Here is a 20,372-nt window from a genome sequence, read left to right on the forward strand (position 1 = left end):
TTTGCACAACCGGACAAAACTTCTTGTCTCCAAAACATTCTCAATGCCGCAGTGTGAAATAATGAAGTACAAATACTTTTGTTACTGCACCCCAAGTCGAACTGAGCATTCGTTTTGACTTTTCATTTTTATCCCTTTCATTTGAAAACATTATAGATCACTCTTTGGTAAAATTGGGCGGTGAAGTCAACCGCGGTTCAGCTCTTGATTGATTTGAGATCTTGAGGTCTTGTATAAGGAGGGGAAAAACAGTCAGTGGCATGGAGGAGCATGAGCTAATGATCATTCACAACGGCAACAGATTTGTAAAAGCAAGAACTTGCCCCACATTCATGGCCTGATTGAGCAGAGGTGGGCAATTTTCTACCTTTTGCCGGTCCGCCATTTTATTCTTCAGCGGCTTGGGCACCCGTCCGTCATCATCAGTCTGTCATTATTTCAAACTCTAATCGCCAGTGTGTCAGTCCGTCATGTTATTCAAAAACAGTTTCCGCCATTGCTTCCATCAGTCAACATCACCGCTCGGCAAGTCCATTCGTTAAAACGAACAAACAAAAAAAAAGACTTAAAAGTCCAACACTCCAATTTGATTGAAGAGGTAAATTAAGATACACTATAAACAACCATTCACACAAAAATGTATTTTATTGCACAGTGAGAACATGCAAAGAGAACCTCTCTACTGTGCGGCACACGTGCTAGCCACATGCCTAACCTAATAGCCCATTTCCAGGAAATATAGTGAGTTGAACACCAGGAAGCGATGGAGAACAACACTTCAATGGATTGTAACGTATTTTATAGTATAGTCATTTGCAAAGCAGTATCACATCTGCACTGACCACTCAAAGTTATCATCACGTCTGACCACACCGAGCAACAGACCACAACCGGCAGAGATGGGCTGATTTATTTCCCATTGGTGACAATGTTTGCACGATGCCTTTCATTTTAGAGCTGATGAAAGAGTTGCCATAATGCGGTGAAATGAATGTTTTGTTGACCAGCTACGCCATCAACTCAAATCGATGGGGCATGTAATTGGCGGCCACTTTGTGTGATTGCTAAGATAAACAGAAATTGTTGTGGACATGGAAGATCAATGTCTCTCTCTCTCTCTCTAACTCTCTCTCTCACACACACACACACACACACACACTCTTGGCAAGCTGACGACAAATTTATGAGCCATCATATGTGCTGCCAGCGCATGCTAATGACTCATTGTAACAGTTATTTCTTGCCCACTACTTCTTATTTTAGCATTTTTAAAGCCTCATCCTGTGAAGTTTTAGTGTACTCAAGCCACATTGAGATTTTGCGGTCGCAACATTGGATATTCATTCATTCATTCATTCATTCATTCATCTTCCGAGCCGCTTGATCCTCACTAGGGTCGCGGGGGGTGCTGGAGCCTATCCCAGCTGTCTTCGGGCAGTAGGCGGGGGACACCCTGAATCGGTTGCCAGCCAATCGCAGGGCACACAGAAACGAACAACCATTCGCACTCACACTCACACCTAGGGACAATTTAGAGTGTTCAATCAGCCTGCGACGCATGTTTTTGGAATGTGGGAGGAAACCGGAGCACCCGGAGAAAACCCACGCAGGCCCGGGGAGAACATGCAAACTCCACACAGGGAGGCCGGAGCTGGAATCGAACCCGGTACCTCTGCACTGTGAAGCCGATGTGCTAACCACTGGACTACCGGGCCGTCCTTGGATATTCATGGGTAGTGAATTTTCTACTCTCAATGTAACGTTGAATTTAGATTCAAAAAGGTGAACGACTGATATCCAGCAACAATGTCTTCTATATGGCTACAGAGGAAAGACCTGGGAAAATAATTTTGTCATGATTTATCAGTAAGTGCAAATGTAGAATTTAAGAACAAAAGTGTTTGTTTCAACAGACAAACCGGCGGCATAAATTATCGTGATATAGAAGTTAGTCAATGTGTTCCATCGCTTCTATGGGAAAATGTTTTGTCAGTGCCAAAATGAAATATTTCAGCCGTTTTAAATTCTATGCAGCTCAGAAATGAAATTTAAAAAACATGTTGACAAATATAAATTATTGTCTCACCTTGGTAATGGAGCTGAAGGACCCCTGATTTGTGCTGTTGGTCGCTACGGAAACGGATGGAGATCTGGTTGCTCCGACTGCGTAGCACAAGACCTCGTATCAAGACTGACTCATTGGCAAGAACAAAGGCTTCTCGACCACCCGTGTCCTCCACTGTCACTTGCTTCCCCTCTGACATACTTGCATTCACAACCTAAAATAAACCACAGAACATGGTTACACAGAAAACGTTTTGCTTTGCTTTGCTTTGTCTCGGTGTTGCAAAATTGAAGCATTCACATTGACAATTGCCTGAGTCACTTCTTAGTGTTTTGTCCCATTTGTCCCTTATGACTTATCAGTGACATGATCATATCTCAATTCCCTCATCTTTTATAATTGTAAAAAAAATTGGACTATGATGGTATTTTTTTTCAGCATAAGAACAATTAGTAACTCATTCAAGTTGATTCGGGACTCACTCCTTCAAAACTAAACCTATAATGAATGCGGATTTTGGGTTTGAGTCCAAGATCTACTCGATAAGTGCAGTATGTATCACATATATAGTAGTTTGCGTATATTCTATTTTCTTTATTGAATGGAAGTTTTTTTAATTTCCATTCTCTAATCTGCTTATCCTCACAGGTTTTTAATTTAATGTACGTAATTATTTTGATTATATGTTGTATTACACTCTCCCCCCGCCCCCAACACACGAATGCACACAACTGCCGTCTAGTAGAAAAATTCATAACATTCTTTGCCCGCCAATGGAGTCATTGTGAGCTCAGTTATGTTACCAAACATAGTCGTAAGTGCGCTGGATTGTTGTTAGTTACACAGTCTGAAAGAGCTGAGACAGCGGACAGTGTGAGCACAGTGCATAGGAGCAGCAAAAAAAAAAAATGAATGTGGTTTACGTTGACAAACTATCACTTGGGCTAATGGGGTGGGGGTGGGCTGACAATAAGTGCAGGCAAGCTAATGGACTCTTCCAGACTGAGTTTGGAGGTGACTTCTTCTGGTATTATGAGGTCAGACACTTTGATTGATTTGATTTTTATCACAGGCCACCATGACACTGCTCTGCACAGCTGCTTGTCTTCAATCCTCAAAACAGGGACAACATTCAGTATGACTTATTTTTCCATTGTTTACCAAAGAAATTCATGAGGTTTCTGATTGGTACCGTATTTTCCGCAGTGTAAGGCGCTTCGGAGTATAAGGCGCACCGTCATTGAATGGCCTATTTTCAAACCATTTTTTTTCATATATAGGGCGCATCGCATTATAAGCCGCATAGAATAAAAGCTACAATTTACAAAATACGACATCCAAGAAATCAGAATATTGATCCATGTATAAGGCACATCAGATTATAAGGCGCACTGTCATCTATTGAGAAAATTTAATGCTTTTAGGTGCGCCTTATAGTGCGCGGATATACGGTAAATAAAAAGATTGAGTGAGTGTCTCTCAGTGTTTCATTTTCATTAAAACTTGGTATTCATGTTGCTGCTGTTATTCAGAATCATCTTTATTGGCCAAGTATGTAGAACACTCAAGGACTTTGTCTCCGGTACAATAGGCTACACTGGTATTGCAATAACAAGTAAGTACGATACATAAAGACATGACATATAAGTATCGAAAGACTTTCCGTAATGTAAGGCAACCATTGTGCAGCCGTGCCACCCAATGACAGCTGTGCAACAATGTTCAGAGTCATCGAGCAGAGATAAAGTGATCCATGGTGCAATAAAATTCTATGACGGTTGTGCAGTTGGTGCAGACAGTAACTCATAAGTGTACAAGTGGAAATTGCCAAACAATACCCACAGAAAAAGAGAACTTTTGCTGTCAGGAAATTCCAAAAATATTTACAATAAGAATAAAAGCAAAACTTGCGAGAAAAAAAAATAGCCATGCTGCTGTGGAAATTTCGAGATTTATTGGCTTTGCTCCCAAATATAATCAGTTTGCCAGGACCGTCGATGTATCTGATCAATGAACGGGGACACAGCTGCCACAATAATTTATGTGACCTCTTCCCAATTGCTACACTGCCCGTCGTGGCCATCATCATCATTTATGAAACCGTGTCGTTTGACCAGGTCAGACAGCCAGTTAGAAACAAATGGACCAAATGTTGCAGGCTTCAATGAAAGACTTCAATGAATATATACTTGCAGAAAATAATTCAATGTAAAAAAACCTGATAAACCTGATATACAGTCAAACTGTTTAAGTCTTGCCTGCTAAGCAGAGCCATTTCAAACATTTGACCACTATAGTATATCCACAGTTTGATTCTGCTTTAAATTTTGGTGCATTTTAGTCTCATCCTGGGGTGATGAAATGCTCTCACATTCTGCCAACTATACATACAGTAAAACACGATATGAATGTGTGACCACTTGGTTTACACAAACAAAGGAAGCTTCTGAAGGACACAGGGGGATGCAGCCAGCAGAGAACATTTGGACGGAGTCCCCGAGGGCCCTGTCATCTGTCACCTTCCCTGGGACCTGTCACTGCAGCCGGCAACAGCTGTCCTGCCTCAATTATGACTCATTGGCCATGTCGGGAGACATCACACTGCCCTAAATTCACCGGTACTGCAGCCAAACGCCCAGAGGGACAACTGCCTCGCTCACCTGTCCCTTCTCTTCCTTGGCTCACTGGTGTGTGAGCATGTGAATTCATATAGTCTTGCACATTTTCTTCTACCGGTATTTTTATTCAACATTATTAGTGGGGCCTGGGGCTCAAGTAACAATCACAATCTATGCGGAATTAATCTCTGGGCTCCTCCGCCCCCACACACCTGCCCAGTGCCTCGGGTTTGCGGACCAGACACTATAAGAGGTACCGAGAACTAAGCGGAGGCTCAGAGGGGATCGTGCCTTTTCTGTTGTTGGTCCCTTTCTCTGGAATGACCTCCTGCTGAACGTTCAGCAAGCCCCCTAGCTGCCAAACTGTTTACTTTCTGACTTTTGACTCGTGCTTTCTACTGTCTTCGTGATGAATTGTTTTGTTGTAAGAATTATTCTTGCTCCACGTACAGCACTTTGTATACAGTGGTAGTTGTTTTAAAGTACACTATAAATGCAGTTGAGTTGAGTTGCGAGTGACCCCTTATTTATTATTATTATATAATATATTATAAAATTGTAAAGTACATTTGACAAAAAAGCTGTATCCATCCATCCATCTATTATCGCCACAATGCTGCAAGCCAAAATTTGATTTTCAAGCAATTTTCAGATGGACCGCTGCTCCAATGAAGTGGGACAAAACAAGAGTACTACACTTGCTCATGAAGAGTCAGCCATTTATTGAATAATGTGTGAGACTTTTGACATTTTTGCACTTGACAAAACACATACATTTCTTAACATTCTTTTTCTGATGGTTTTATATTTTTTACAATACAAAGTTTTTCTCTATTAAAAATATAATGTGCCATTTTTTTGGCCGTTGTTTTTTTTACGGCATTTCATGGAGAAAATGTATTTGAGATGGCAACACAGAACAAATCAAACACACAAGTCAAAGTACCAGCGTTATACTTATATTTAATACTTTGGGACAACTATTTTTTTTTAGAAATGCCAATGTGTACAATGTATGGACATTGTTTTTGTGTCATAAAATCAATTGGTTGTTCTCTGCCAGTAATTTAGCATTTCAATTTGAATCATGCTCTGATACTATCTTGATAAAGTTTATTGATAATGTTAATGTAATTTATGACAATGCTGGCCACCAGACATTTTGTGCATGCAAGGCGAGTGCTTGGGATGCATTTTGCTCATGTGAATTGTGTCGTTCTGACTGCAACCAGCTTTTACAGATATTATATCATTAATGCAGTCTAATATTGCGGCTTTTACTTTGATTATAAGATATGGTCCGCAATTGTCTGCAAGACATTAGTTAAATGATTGGCATTTTGTAACATGAGGTGCGTGTGTACTCACGAAAAAAAAAACACTGTAATTGCGTCTTTGTAAGAAACAATATGTCTCGCATGTGACACGTTAACTGTAAGTAAACACTCCGGATTAACGTTTCACAGAGGCTGCCTCATACCGATAATCTATTGCTGAAAACATCTGCTGTGGCTCCATCATGAACGTTTAAGTTATGGTGACTTACGTGAGCCATCGCTGATGCTGAAAGGAGGAGTATGTAATCAAACTCATCCCGCTATGCATAGAAATTAAATGGCCCTGCTGCTGGGGGTAGGGGGGGGTGATAAATCAACAGCTTCTAGACTCACCAGCTGTGGAGACCTTTTACGATGATGAAACCTACTGACCGATACACTGAAGCGTTCACGGAGGGTACCTGCCTCATCGCCCTCTATTTTACATCCTCATTTCCTCATCATGGGGTGAATAAGCTGCCTCCAGGTGGTGGTTTGTGTACGTCTTGATAAATTCATTCAAAAACAGGATCATTCCAGTGCTCAGTATGTGAAAAAAACATTATCTCAATCCAACACTCGCCTCCATACAAATAAGCCAAGTCAATTTGTTGCTCGCTGCCTAAAACAATGACTCCTTACCAACCAGGCAAAACCAGAGTGCCAATGAGTATACGCCAGAGCCTGTGGCTGAATTCAGCAATAAATTGCTTGTTTTGGCTCATTTCACATTTTTATTTATTCACCTGTGACAAAACCCCCGACACCATAGTTATAGGATATTCTGAGCTTTTCTTACTTTCAGATGTTGACAAATTAGTACTACTTGTGCAGTTTTTTAAAACAAATATTCTTTCTTTTCTGTCTTTTTCATATGGATCATATCTGTTTTGTAATTCTGTCATATGGGGCAATTAGAAGATGTTATTTGCCTATTTGCTTAATGTTCTAGGTAGGTCCAAGCAACCTAATCAGGTCTAGGGAGGATCGGTTCAACATACGGTAACGGAGCACTTTGCTCCTCCTGGTTGGGAGTGATACATTGAGTTAACAATCTTCTTGTGAAAACGGCAAGACAGAAGCCAACCCTACATCAATCTTATGCATGCGATGAGCTTCTTACTTTCCAATAAACCGCCCCCACTTTATTCACTGCCTCTCAAGCCGTGACATTTGAGTTTATTTACAGCAGGGTGCACTTTTCCATAGCTTTCAATTCTTGCCTTGCGGATTACTTTTTGTGTTTTCAAGCATTCATCCTCACTCTCTTTTTTCCCCCTTTTTTTCTATTCCACGGTGACACTATGTGTTTGAGAGAACACAACCCCTCTGCCAGGCATAGCCTTCTCCCTTTATGACAGCTTGATGGGTGCAGCGGCAATTAGTGTCACCTGAAAAGCATTCCTCTCAAGATGGCTGGGCCTCCTGAAAACTCATCGCAGCAAAGCCCTGACATCCTAAAAAGCTCATCAAGATCAAACCAGTCTTTATGCCCTGTCTCACTCCCGAAAGGCACAACATGAAGAAAGCATCCATCCCTCTACCATCCTATCTTCTTCCAAAAGTGATTAATGGAAGCAATCGTTATCTCTCTTGCAAAGTTTCAACTTCTAATGGACAAATCTGTTGTTTACTCTCCAAGTCAAGTGAAGTCACGGCTTGTGTACTTTTCATCTGCACATATCCTCCCTACCGGACTTCCGACACACCCACCAATGCGTAATCCGAGAATGAACACGGATACAACAAAGACGCGTGATTCATTGACAGTTGCGGCTGGCTCTCAAATTAGGGAAACTTGTGAATATCATTAAAATTCGGGGGGGAAAAAAGATAAAGCACACTTTGAACTTGAAAGTACCGGAAAGAGTCGGCCGCTCTGGGACGTGCACACCACTCTGGCTACCTCCATTTTTGACAGAATGCACATTTTAATCAGAATACTGTGCGTAGGGCTCAATGCATGTTTGGAGTTAAAATTAAAAAAGTGATTTTGCATGTTATTATTACGTCAGTGAACCCAAATTGTGGCTCGTGGGTCTGGAACTTTTAGTATTGACAGCGGGCACCAACACGTCGGTGAGTTGAAAGAAATATTCATTGTTGTCATGTTTGTGTGATGAAGGTACTTGTGGTGAATTAACACCAACAATAGAAAAGTCATTCTCTCACTAATCGGTCATGTTCAACCAGGATCAATATCATAGTTGAATTTAAAGTAAGAGTACCAATACTTGGAGGTAAACGGCAATTCACCCGGATCTGCGAAGAGACTGTGTCAAGCGTTGGTGCTGTTTATTAAAATGACTAGTGATTTGAATCAGAAGAGCGTGGTCACTGTAGCAGGATTGGCAAACAATGATTAAACCTTGAAAGGGTTAACTGTAAACATTTCCCAAGTCAATTGTATGTTTAAAGACAATATGGTGATCCGCCTCTGTACATAATTTCCAATGGTCCACTGTATACCGAACAGGGAGGACAAACTAGACTGAAATATAAGCCTGTCAGGGTGCTGGTTTCAGAAGCTAGTTTTCATGAATGGCCAACTAATTATGCTGTTGTTCAAAATTTGAATCGCTGATCAATGGTGTCACAAGGTGTCAGATGTTTCCACCTCTTTGTGTCAACCCGCTTCTTTCTTGACAATTGTGCCATGTTTCTGTAGCTAAAAGTATTTCCAGTAAATTACACAGACACAGTTTTTGCATTCAGTAGAATGAGTGGCTCAATCCTGTGGCGTCTGCATGTGAATTACCAACTGTCATTTTTTTTTTTTTTCACAACGGTCCACTTCAGTCGCATTTGGTCGGATCGATTGATGATGGCAACTTTTTAATAACTGAACTTGGGTTCTTAGTTTCCCAATGAAAAGTCTTTGGTTGTGGATATAAATCATACATTACAGGGCCATGATATATTTGAATAACAACATTACATGTACAGTTTCATCCAGAAAAAAAATGCATTAACACACTTAATAAAGCATTTGAGAGCACCAATGACGTATTCTGAGGGGTTTTTTTTCAAATGTGCTTTCTTTTCGCATTCAATGCAACTGATCATTATGTAAAGGTGAAACTTGATGAAGAAAAAAAACTCGATCTTGAGTCATATTAATGTTCCGTAATATTCGAGTCACATGTATTCATTAATGCATTGGTTGAAATTGCTGAGTCAAAACAACATGCATGTTTGATGCTGATGGGCCAAGTAAAACTGGAGATTACATATATAATTCAAAGGCCAAAAAGAGCCAAGACTATTAAGGGTTGAAAGCTTTCCAGTAGAACTGATGCTGATTGAGGCATTGAAATAGACGGACAAATAGAAAAATGGTGTCATTAGTATGGAAATGGGAAACAAGAAAAGAACTGAAGAAGAAATGGGATTCACAGTATTGAACACAAAATCTATCCCCACCATCTTCTTGAATGCCCGCTGCCTTAAGCCTGTCAGAAAATGGAAACACTCCTCCAATCATGCTTTGTGGCAGTGGGAGAAATTGCCCGTCTGGGCTCCTAACGCTTTAAATGTATCAAACTCTCCGAGCCACCGCAGAATTCATTCCTCTTTTCCCCGAGAATGCAGGCTTCAATGAAACAGGACTGGGAGGACAACATGGCCACAGTGATGTAAGGACCTTAAAACTCAGACAAGTGAATAATGTAATCAAGCAGAGGATACCGGAATGGAATGGATGACAAACAAATAGCGGAAAAAAAGTCTATCGATGGGATTCGTGTCCTGATATTAGACATGCTCAAACAGATTTGAAGGAATTTAATAACACTTCCATACTCTTGTAAACATCCATCTGTCCTTTTAAACTGCATTTCAAAAGTGATGCATTGCTGAAAATAAGTCAGATATGGGAATGCAAAAACAATACAGCATGAGATTTGTTTGTTATAAGTCTAAATGACAGAAAATTGATTATTCAATTGACATGTAATTTACCTATGTTGTAGCGAAAGCACTTAAACAACAACATGAATGTGTCAATATTGATGAAATGAAAAAAAAAGTTCTCTATTATCTTGAAGGCTAATTGACAAAAGCTTCTTGCACCAAAAAAGCTTTTCTACTCATCCACACTGATTCTAATTCCGCTCCAGTAAAACGTTGCCCAGTCCATCTAAAAAGAGTTGACGTCAGAATTATTTGGTGTTACATTGCAATCTTGCATTTGATGATAGCCTGTCTCCTGAGTTGTGCAGATTCCGCCCACGGAAATGAGTGGGGGTGCGGCGCGCCTGGGTCCTCCAGAGATAGTTGAGAGAAAATGGCAAATAAACTCATCAGGAAAGTGGAAGCAATCAATTTACTCGCTCCACCGACAGTTCATGGCATCGCTCTATTCTCATTGGATGCTGTGATTAAACGGAGATTAGTATCACCAAAATGACTCCGCACAACATGATGAAAAGTGGAACTCTCGAAATGAGAGTAAAGAGCATTTAAATTGAGGTGCCTAATAGATCAATTTGTGTGTGTGTGTGGGGGGGGGCGTTCAAATCCATTTTATGAAATAAAAGACAAGACCTAGATGCCTTACTTGTAACAGCATCAACAATTCTACGCACTTGTGAAAATGGTACAGATATCGAATTGCTCCAATGTTTTGGCCCTTAAAACTAAGGAACAATAATGAGTACATTTGAAATCTGAGCCTGCCACGAGGATGCCAAGAGAGTTGGATTGTCTTCAGGAAGAAGGAGATGACTGGTGATGAGTAGGTGAAACACATGCTTGCCTTCGATATGTCTCTCTTTTTCAAAGAAATGGAGACCGTGGCTTCACTTTCATCAGTTGTGTCATGGACTGGCCTATGAGTTTCAGCCTCACTAATCAGCTCATCAGTATGGTGGACGGAAGCTCCCTTTCTTGCGCTGATGATTTCCAAGTACCCAATGAATATTTTGCCAAACGCACTGAAATATCTGCGAAGGTTCACAAGCTATGACATCAAACGTTCTCAAGTCTTTGCTCGGGTACGCCTGTGTGGATGTGTGCAGGTAAGGGTCTCTGTGGTTCTCGGAAAAAATACTCTCTTCAGAAAGAGTATACTCAGTGAAGACTTATCTTGGTCCTCCAGAGGCAGGGAAACAAAGCTCACATATGGTTTCAAGTCTCCTGCGGTAAATTAGACGAGGAATTGCAAATGCCAGGACAACCACACAAACGCACACACACGTAAACACTGAAAATTAATTCTTATAACCTTTATAAAAAGACTTCCCATGCAAACATTCAACCTGAGACTGTCACCGCCCTCCCACACACTCAAGCAATTTTCTGCCTGTCTGTCTCCATCATCCCACACAAGAGCGGCAAATAGTCTAAAAGCTAACACCAAATATGTCAGCTATTTACTAGATTAACCCCTGCACCCTTATTTCACTTGAGTGTTTTATATAACCAACATTACCGCTTATTAAGCACATTACGAGCCAGAGTAGTCGGACATCATTTCTAATATGCCACAATATCAAGCCACCTGTAAATAAAAGGGGTCACTTGCAGTGGCCATGTGATAGTTATAATAATTAGATTGGTGTTTCTGTCCACTTTTAGGAGCCTTATGTAACATTTTGTTTTGATATACCGGAGTTTTAAAAGCATACATAAATGCATATTTAGCGGGCTTGTTATTAAATTGTGGCAATTGGAAGTGAGTAATAAGATGAGAAAACCTTTATTAGTCTCGCAATAGCGACATTCCCAATTCACAGCAGCAAAGTTATGAAAGGAAGAAGTAGAAGAACAAAATATAGGAGCTGCTAGAAAGGCAGCCACTCTCGCGGCGCCATCTTGAAGTCAAAATAAAATAACACAACACAAAAGACACAGTCGTGCAATCTTAATATTTTTTCCTGCATACACTTTGTTGTTTGAAGCAGTTATAGACAAAAGAGGAGAGGATCAAAGTGTTTTCACCAGTGGATCAGAAAATGTGCACACGTCTGCTACAAGCTAAGTTTTGAAAGGAAACAGGAAGCTGTAGCGTCCATTGGCGAAAAGAGATTGGCTCACATCTCCTGTCCCACGTAATCCGCTTCAACTCCAAACCGCGACTCCTATTCCACATCGGCGCTCCGCGCGGATGCTCCATTCTTGTCACTGTCGGATCCTCAAGCCTTGCATCCATTCAGGCGTAATGTTTAAATCGCAACATATTTATTGTTTTAGTTAGCTGGAAATTTCTGAAAAAAAATTAAAAGCAGTCTGGGTGAAACCTGTTGGCCCAGAGTCTTAGTCAGGGGCCGCAACCAGGGCCTACTACAAGGGTCCAAAGATGTTTACACAACTCAATCCCTCAATCAAAACCTAGTGTTGTTTCAGATGCTCGAAAGAATGACACAGGGTCTCGATCACTGACCTGAACCTCGATGCCATACCCCAGGTAGACGGTAATCAAGTAGTTGCACTCCGTTGCGGTGTCAAGCTGCTGCAGGATTTCAATGTTGCCCTCGGGGTCGGTGAAATTTAGGCCGCACGGCTCTGCGGGAGACAGCGAAAAGACGTGTGATTCCCTTTTCCTCCAGTCCACTGACTCTTACTGACAGCCCACCTGTGTCCCCGTGGCCGTGTAACCCTCAAACTATCTCTGCGGATTGCTTCTCCCGCTACACGATGGACAGGCAGGGCAAATCAGATTGTCTTTGACGCATGAGCAACTCTGTTATTCCTCGCGGAATGGATGAAAAGCTGTGCGCAGCATGCAAGGTGAGCAGAACGGAAGCAGAAATCTGCCGTTTAATTTTCTTCCCCTCAGAAGATGCGTGTGTCAAATCCTAACAGGGAGATACTCCAAACTTTGAGTTTCCTCTGGGGTTTAGGTTATTGTGATGCAGCTCATACTTATTTCACAGTCATTTGAACAACCTTCTGTTTCCCACACACTAATTTATGGAAGGAGGAGGCGACGGGATTGGGAACATACTCACCGGATGTTTGCACTGTGGTGATGGTTGTTGTCGTGATCACGGAGGTTGACGTGGAAGCAGCTTCCGTATGGGATGATGGAGTTTGGTTTGGGAGGGACTGATTGCTTTTGTCTTTCGGCGTTTGTTTGGCTCGCCCTTTCTCCATCCTCATCTCGGAGGACGCCAGGTTCGTTTCGGAGGAAAAAAGAGGGTGATCTCGCTGCGATGATACGGAAGTAGCTCGGGTTTCGTCGTTATTTGGTGTGACTTGCGTTGTGAGGGAGTGTGCGGTTTGCTCCGGCTTGTCGCCTTCCTCGGAAGACTTCTGCAGAAGAGGCATCAGAGGTCTGGGTGTTGTCGGGGAGAATGTGGTAAGCGGTGAGGTGGCAGCTGCCGTTGCGGTCGAGGCTATGTCTGAGAAGGCTGGAGCATCCTCGTGGGGAACTACTTGAGTGACGGGGTGCAATACATCCGAGGCGGACGCGGAGCCTGGTCTGGTGGGATATGAGCCCTCGCTCCTGAAAAAGTGCTGGTCTCCCTCAAAGTCCCTCATGAGGAGGTGCTCATGAAGCATCATGTCTTTAAGGACCGGCCGGTGGTCTGGGCTGTTCATCGGCAAGGCGGTGGTGACCCAGTGAACCTCACTCTCTGTGTCGGCAGTTGAGGGGTATGTGATGTGACCCCTGTTCAAAGCTACAGTCCTCCACCTGGTGCCATCACTCTCATTTGGACCTAAAAGAAAAAAGAACAATTTCACATTGGGAGGTGAGGGTGGGGGGGCAAATATTCAAAGAACAGATTTGCATCCAGATATATGGATCATCCTACTGCAATACAACATTCAAACCATAATCTCGGATCTGCCTCATATTTCTCCTTCAAGTTGGCAGTAGCTGTGTTAGATATCTCAGTACAACGACATCATCCCAGCCCCACAGTGTAACCAACCCATGAATCAAGTAGGATGTCACACGGTAAAGAAAGGAACACAGTGGAGGACATTACTTTCTTTTTGTCATAGCCGCTGCATTAGAGGAGACGAGCTTTGTTTGGGACAATAAAAGGCAAGCTTCGCCTTCCTCCCACTCCTTTCCCCTTTGTGCCACCGAAGTGACGCATGGCTGTTGATATTCAAACATCCTTTCGGTTGCCTCACAACCGTGTGACATGACGAGGAAATATTTGTGAAATTCGGGTTGCTCCACATTGCTGCATGCATCCGCTAGCTAGATATTTAGCCTCATTGAAAATGTCAAAGGTGGAAATTTTCGAATGTTTCACAAACGTTGTTGGAAAGGGGAATTGAGATGAAGAAAGTAAAAACACAGCACACTAGTTTACTCTTGTATAGCTTAGTGTCTGAATTGGGGAATAAAACATGACTGCTTGGAAAAAAAAATCACAGCATTGACAATTTTTTCAATTAATTAAACACCAACCTCCAAACGATGCAGCCAAATAATCTCCAATTAAAATACTTTGATAAATAACGGGAGTTATATTTCACGGGCATGAAGTAAACAACGCAAGCCTGGCAGGATTATTGCTGCACTTTTGACCTACATCTGTTAAGGTGACTGCTGAAATTTGTGTACAGTGTAATCACCAACTGTTAAGTGGCAGCTCATGCCACATAATTAAAATTGTGTCCTCAAGTGTCTTCCCCCTCCACACACACACACACACACACACACACACACACACACACTATTTGCCTGAGGAGTTCTGACAAATGGATTTTTGGAGTCGCCACAGCCTGCGAAAATATACATGCCTTCAGAATCTTCGAGAGGCACAAACCAGTAATTATCTGAATATTAAAACAATAAACCCATTTAAACTTTCAATTTAATAGCTGCTTGTTATTTCACGCCACATATAGTGGCAGGATTTCAATGTACTTCTTCCAACGTGAAGAGCAAATATAATGTGCTTAAAGTGAAGCTGCGGGAAGTATAATTTCATGTGAAAATATGACAAATAAGTCCGGAGGTCACTTTAATATCAGTACAATTCGGATGCACGCTCGCATTAAAATTGCATTTGCTTTTCCAGAACGGGAAATAGATACTCGGATATGTCCGCAACCAAGCAAGCAAATACTTGCTCTGGAAATATGACCGGCACATTATTGATGTTTCACAGGCTCCCAAAATAGATCATGTATTTAAATGCCACACAGGGCAAATACCTTAACTAAAACAAAACGGACTATTAGAATGGTTCTGATCGGCAACTGGAACTTGAATGAATACAGTCATGTTACAGTTTGAACACCTCATGCAAAAGTATAGCAACATCCAGAAGAAAAACTTCTGATTGTTATTGTCCTGATTCTTATCTGTGGCTCCTCTCGGAGTCAAAATCTCGGTGTGTTAAGCTTTTTGACCATCCAGCTGGCTCCCAGCAGTCAGAATATCGAGTGGTGTGGAAAGATGGAGTGGGGAACTAGTTTAAAGCTGAGTTTCTCACACAAAGATCAATACAAAATCAATGTGTACAGGTTGGAGACCCCACTGCGGTGATTACTGTGCTACCACAATGTTCTCTAAAATCTAATTGGATGTTCTCTGTCGAAGTTTCACTCGGTAAAAGTTGAAATCTTGTTTTGTTCTTTTTTGTTGTTGTTGTTTTTACTTTTAACCCTCAAAAATTCTTGATTCCTATCATCGTCGGCATTGCTTCAAAAATAGGTTTTTAGCAGTACACTGGGCTGGGTTCACTCTGGACTGTTTACCATCCAATCACGGGATATGTTTAAAAGCTTAGCCAGTGTCCGGAAGACATCTTTTTGTCCTGTGCTTAAAATGAACCCATTTTCTTGTCTCCACACACAATTTATCGGTTAGAAACACTTTTTTATGGGTAGGTTTTATTATACTATACACCCCCTCGACCCTCGTGAGGATAAGTGGGTCAGAAAATGGATGGATGGATGGATGGTTTATACTATATCCTGAGATCAGCGAAAATTTGCACAATGATTCCTCTGAATACGGGCCCTGGTGTTTTTTGTTCGTCTTTGCCTAAATTAACTCGCCTCTTGTTTCCTGAACCTAATGTTGTGGACATGCTGTGAGTCTGGTAGCTCATCACTGCATGTTTATGGAATACCAAATATTTGTTTGTTTGTTTTTTGTTACTTGAAAGCACAACCATTCCAATTACTGCTTGCCCACTGTGATTTTGGCGAACACAACCGAGCTCGACTCTGGATTCGAAAGCACAGAAGGGGCCCCTCCGTCACCCGGTTCAATCCGTAGATGGAACATCTCACTCTACTGGCAGCCAATTTAAATTCATTGCGCTTGAAGGACTCCAATCAAGTGGAGATGTACTGTCACATGCTGGTTTAAGCGTTGGGAGTGTCAGAACAAGGTGATCTTCATGAGCTCTGTCATTTTCACAAGATGGGCCTATCGCCATCATATTTAACGATCCAGCGATCAATGACTAACTCCCCCCCCAACGAGATGATTGATGTATTCTTTTGGGTAACTTAGATTAAAACGACATGTTTTTAACCGCTCATGTTCCAGAATGTGACGCCACTGAAGCCTCTGCATAAGTGCCCCGGCGGTGTTGAGGATGATGTAAACTCACAGGGCGTGCGCTCATTTACTGCGGCAGGGATTCTAATGGCGAAAAGTAGATGCCCGCGAGCCGAAACGCTTAAGAGGTTATGTGTGTAACTGCATTAAGTCGCATGACACGGAGGCTTGTTAATTAGAGCGTATTCATAAATTAAAGTTGGTGTGTTCCATGACAGAATGAGATTACCGTTCTCGCGCTGGTTCATGTTCCTATTCAGCCCCGTGGCACAAATACACCAAGATGCAATTTACTGTCCGTGGGGGAATGTAGGTGTAAAAGGAAGCTTTTCATTTTGAATTCACGTGTACTTTTAATTGGGTCGCATGAGTAGATCGAGGATTGAAAGAGTGAAAAGAATTAAGGTTTTATAAGACAGTGAATGGAAATGATCATGTTTAAGTCTTTCTGATGTCTGCTGTTTTGGTGAGTTCTGATTCCTTTCCAAAGCGTCCTGACTAAATCATTCAAATTAAATGTTTCATTTAGTTTGACATTTAAATAAAAAAGTTTTATATTAGACGAGAAAAATATGCCATGTCTCCCTGCCTATGTAATGCATGTGGCAAAATACAGCTGAGTGGAGGAAACATCTTTCAATTATTAAAATTAATATCGTCAGTAAAACTAGACACTAAATCCTGCTCAAAAAAACAAAATGTATGTGTGTGTGTGTTTGTGTTTTCTAAGCAACATTGTGCTGTGCTTCTGCACAACAAAAAGATCTCGAATGAGACAATGACTACCAGCAAGGCCATACAATCTTAAATATGTTTGCTTTACGGTACACAGCCTAAACTGGTAGCATGACACCTTTTATCCGGACTTAAATAAAATTAATAATAAAAATGAGTTCAGTGCCTTTGACAAGCATGACATGTTTGGCAGGGGGTAAAAATGCGGGGGCGGATGCCGCAACAATGGCTTTGAAAGTGCTACATTTTTCTGTAACCATTTAGGGCTCGAGATTATTGCTTCAAGAGCGCTTATTAGACAACACGTTGGAATCACAATGAGCCCATCCGCATCTGTCAAACAGATTCTGGGCTCAGACCGCCGTCCTGTTCTACCTTCACTCGCATGGCTTTTCTTTGCATTGCACCCAGATTCAAAAAACATGTCAAGGTAAATTAAAGGCTCCAAATTGCCCATAAATGTGAATGTGAGCGCGAATGGTTTGTTTGTCGATATGTGCCCTGCAACTGAACGGCCGACCTTAGCATTCATGGATGACCTTATCGTGAAAACAAAAATTTACATTCTCAAATGCCCTTCATACTGGAAGCTGTGACTTTGTTTGGATACATTTCTGTATCCATGACAATCTGTCTGGCGGTCTTTGCCAACTGCGGAAACAGAGTGAGCAATCACAAGGGAGGGACTCCTCCTTAAGATGGCAAGAGACAAGCTTCTCTCTTCAGTTGCATATCAATGGAATCATCAGAGAACTCTCAGTGCATGGAGAGCGCGTTAATAAGATGGGACAAGCAACACTTGAGGCGGGCTGCTGATTGACATCAATCTCCTTTATATCCAGGGGCTTTATTTCCTTATTTTTACCCACAGACTCTAGACAAGCAAATCAATCGACAGCTTCCTTTGGGCTCGCACGCGCATCTTTCCGAACCGGCAGCGCGACTCCCTGGTTCCTCAGTGGAGGCTTACATCGGGAAATGAAAATGGCCTCACTTTGACACGTGCTCCATACCTGTAGCATTTGTTTGGACTACCGTGATCAGGAAAAGACGACGGGACATAATGAGGTGGATCTGATAAATGATTCCATTAGTCGACTTAATGAATTGATAATTTAATTAGGTTTCTGGGTGTCACAGGTGCACGGAGGTGGAAATAAATAAAGTGTCGGGAGGAAAACGTAGAAAATTCAATTAAGTGAGTGCTAGCTGGGAGAACAAGCTCGATTTTTATTTTTCATTAAAAAAAAAATCAAGAAAAGATCTACTTATAAGTGAAGGATATTTAAAATGTGGCTCAGCCCAGGGGACTGAACATAATCTGATTTTAAAAGGGTCATTGATAATCCGTGTACCTGATAGACTTTCAATGTAGCAGGCGGATGATTTTTGAAAATAGCATCAAAAGTTTTTTCTCCTTTTGCCCTTTGATTTCATTGAGCGGAACCGTCATTTATCATTTATTATGCTCCGGTTCAATGAACTTCTTCCTTCGGGCTCTAAACAAACTATGGCTTAATAGAAGCTCATAGGGACTGACCTTTGACTAAAAGCGGAACAAAAACAGATCCACTTGGTAGCCCTGTTTGCATGAGACAAACCGTAGCGCAGCAAAATGTAAATGGGCCATTTAACATGCACACTCCAGCAAGGAAGCTTCAATGTAGGTTTGAATGATGTTGAATTGTGAATATTGCAATTCCATTCAATTTCTTTCATGCATATTTAGCTTATCTTTATCAAGCACAAGTGAACCAATGAGAGTACATCGTGTTGCTTTGTGTTAGTAACCCACGTCTTTCATGGAAGAATCATTATTGTAATTCAATTTACCAATGCTGCGCTTCTGAGAATATACTGGGAGAAAATGTCTCTGACACACTTCATTTCCTTCCATTATTGAAATTTATCTTTTCATTTTATTCTCATTTACTCCATGCTGGAGTCAATTAAGAAGTGAGCCCGGGGTGAAACAGAAATCACAATTTGATAATGGATTAAGGTAATGTGATACATTTAAAATCCCAGATGCTTTGAAGTAACACAACATACGATTATTTACCATTTTATATTCAAGGTCTCCATAATTTCTTGTACTGCTCATTGCAGGGTATTTATGGATGTAGGAAATGTAAAAATATGCGATGTAAGTGTCACACATGACGCCAGCATTTCAACTTGTACATCCACACTCACAAACGCATTTATAGTTATTTCATAGAACTATCACAGAGCTGTGGCCTAAATTCAACGGGGTTCTCTCAGTGAAATAATTAAAATCCTTTTTGGTTCACAAATACAGAGTGAGAGTGAAAGTAAAGATGTTGGAGAGAGAGAGAGGAATTGATCTGCCGTCATGTGGCAAGCTTAGCTTCACAGAAAAAAAAAGGACAATGAAGTCATGGGCTGATGATATCATTATTTTACCAATGAAAAGACCCCACAGGCTACAGTACAGATCATAGTCATCAAACATAGCATTTAGGATTGCTGAAAAAAAAAAATCATTGGCACCCCACTCTCCAGGCTTGAGGACTTATGCGCTGCAAGAACCAATTAAGACGAGGGCAGGGAAAATTCCCTGACCTTCCATATCCTGGTCACCACTTTTTCCAATTTCTTCCCTCAGGTCTGCGTTAACGAACGGGGCGCACTAAAACCAGCAGACATTCCAATCGCTTTTTCCTTCTTGCCATTAACTTCAATAGTTCACTCAAAATTCCACAGTGGCATTTCGCTAATGTTTGCCAATTTTGCACATCCGCACATCCCTGTGTGACAGTAATAGAATATTGATTATTGTAGCTTCAGCTCTCAACATATTTGTATCACTGTTATGACCATAGTCCACACCACTCGCAATTTTAAAGTTCTCTTTGCATCATTGCACATCTGTTGTTGTCCCATAATGACTGCGCGACTGGTTGCTTTAAATTGTGAGACGATTCTCTTCATCAACTGTCATTGTATCGTAATTATTGTTCCGCTGCTCACTTTATTTTTGCTTGATGACTCTTCGCATCATTTGCACAGCTATCATTGTTTGGTACAACGGTACTCATCGGACCCTTACATGATGTAAAGTTTATCTGTATTTATGTGTTAGATCTGAAATGTTGTTTTTGTTATAGATGCTGTTTACTGCAATGCTAGTTTGG

The 20,372-nt window shown here is 41.4% G+C and overlaps 1 protein-coding gene across 3 annotated transcripts in view; it reads right to left on the minus strand.

The window, feature by feature from the left end:
* LOC127587851 (seizure protein 6 homolog) overlaps positions 1-20,372 on the minus strand; it is a 75,665-nt gene that overhangs the window by 21,617 nt on the left and 33,676 nt on the right. For all 3 annotated transcript variants that reach the window (XR_007958887.1, XM_052046319.1, XM_052046318.1), the window contains exons 2-4: positions 12,950-13,660; positions 12,382-12,503; positions 2,087-2,279 (exon numbers count right to left, since the gene is read on the minus strand). Coding sequence is in view for 2 of the 3 variants with exons in the window: in XM_052046319.1 (XP_051902279.1) it covers positions 2,087-2,279; positions 12,382-12,503; positions 12,950-13,660 (1,026 nt within the window). In the remaining variant the exon portion in view is untranslated. The remainder of the gene's footprint in view (positions 1-2,086; positions 2,280-12,381; positions 12,504-12,949; positions 13,661-20,372) is intronic.

Source organism: Hippocampus zosterae, chromosome 16 (assembly GCF_025434085.1).
Source record: "Hippocampus zosterae strain Florida chromosome 16, ASM2543408v3, whole genome shotgun sequence".
NCBI classification, from domain to species: domain Eukaryota; kingdom Metazoa; phylum Chordata; class Actinopteri; order Syngnathiformes; family Syngnathidae; genus Hippocampus; species Hippocampus zosterae.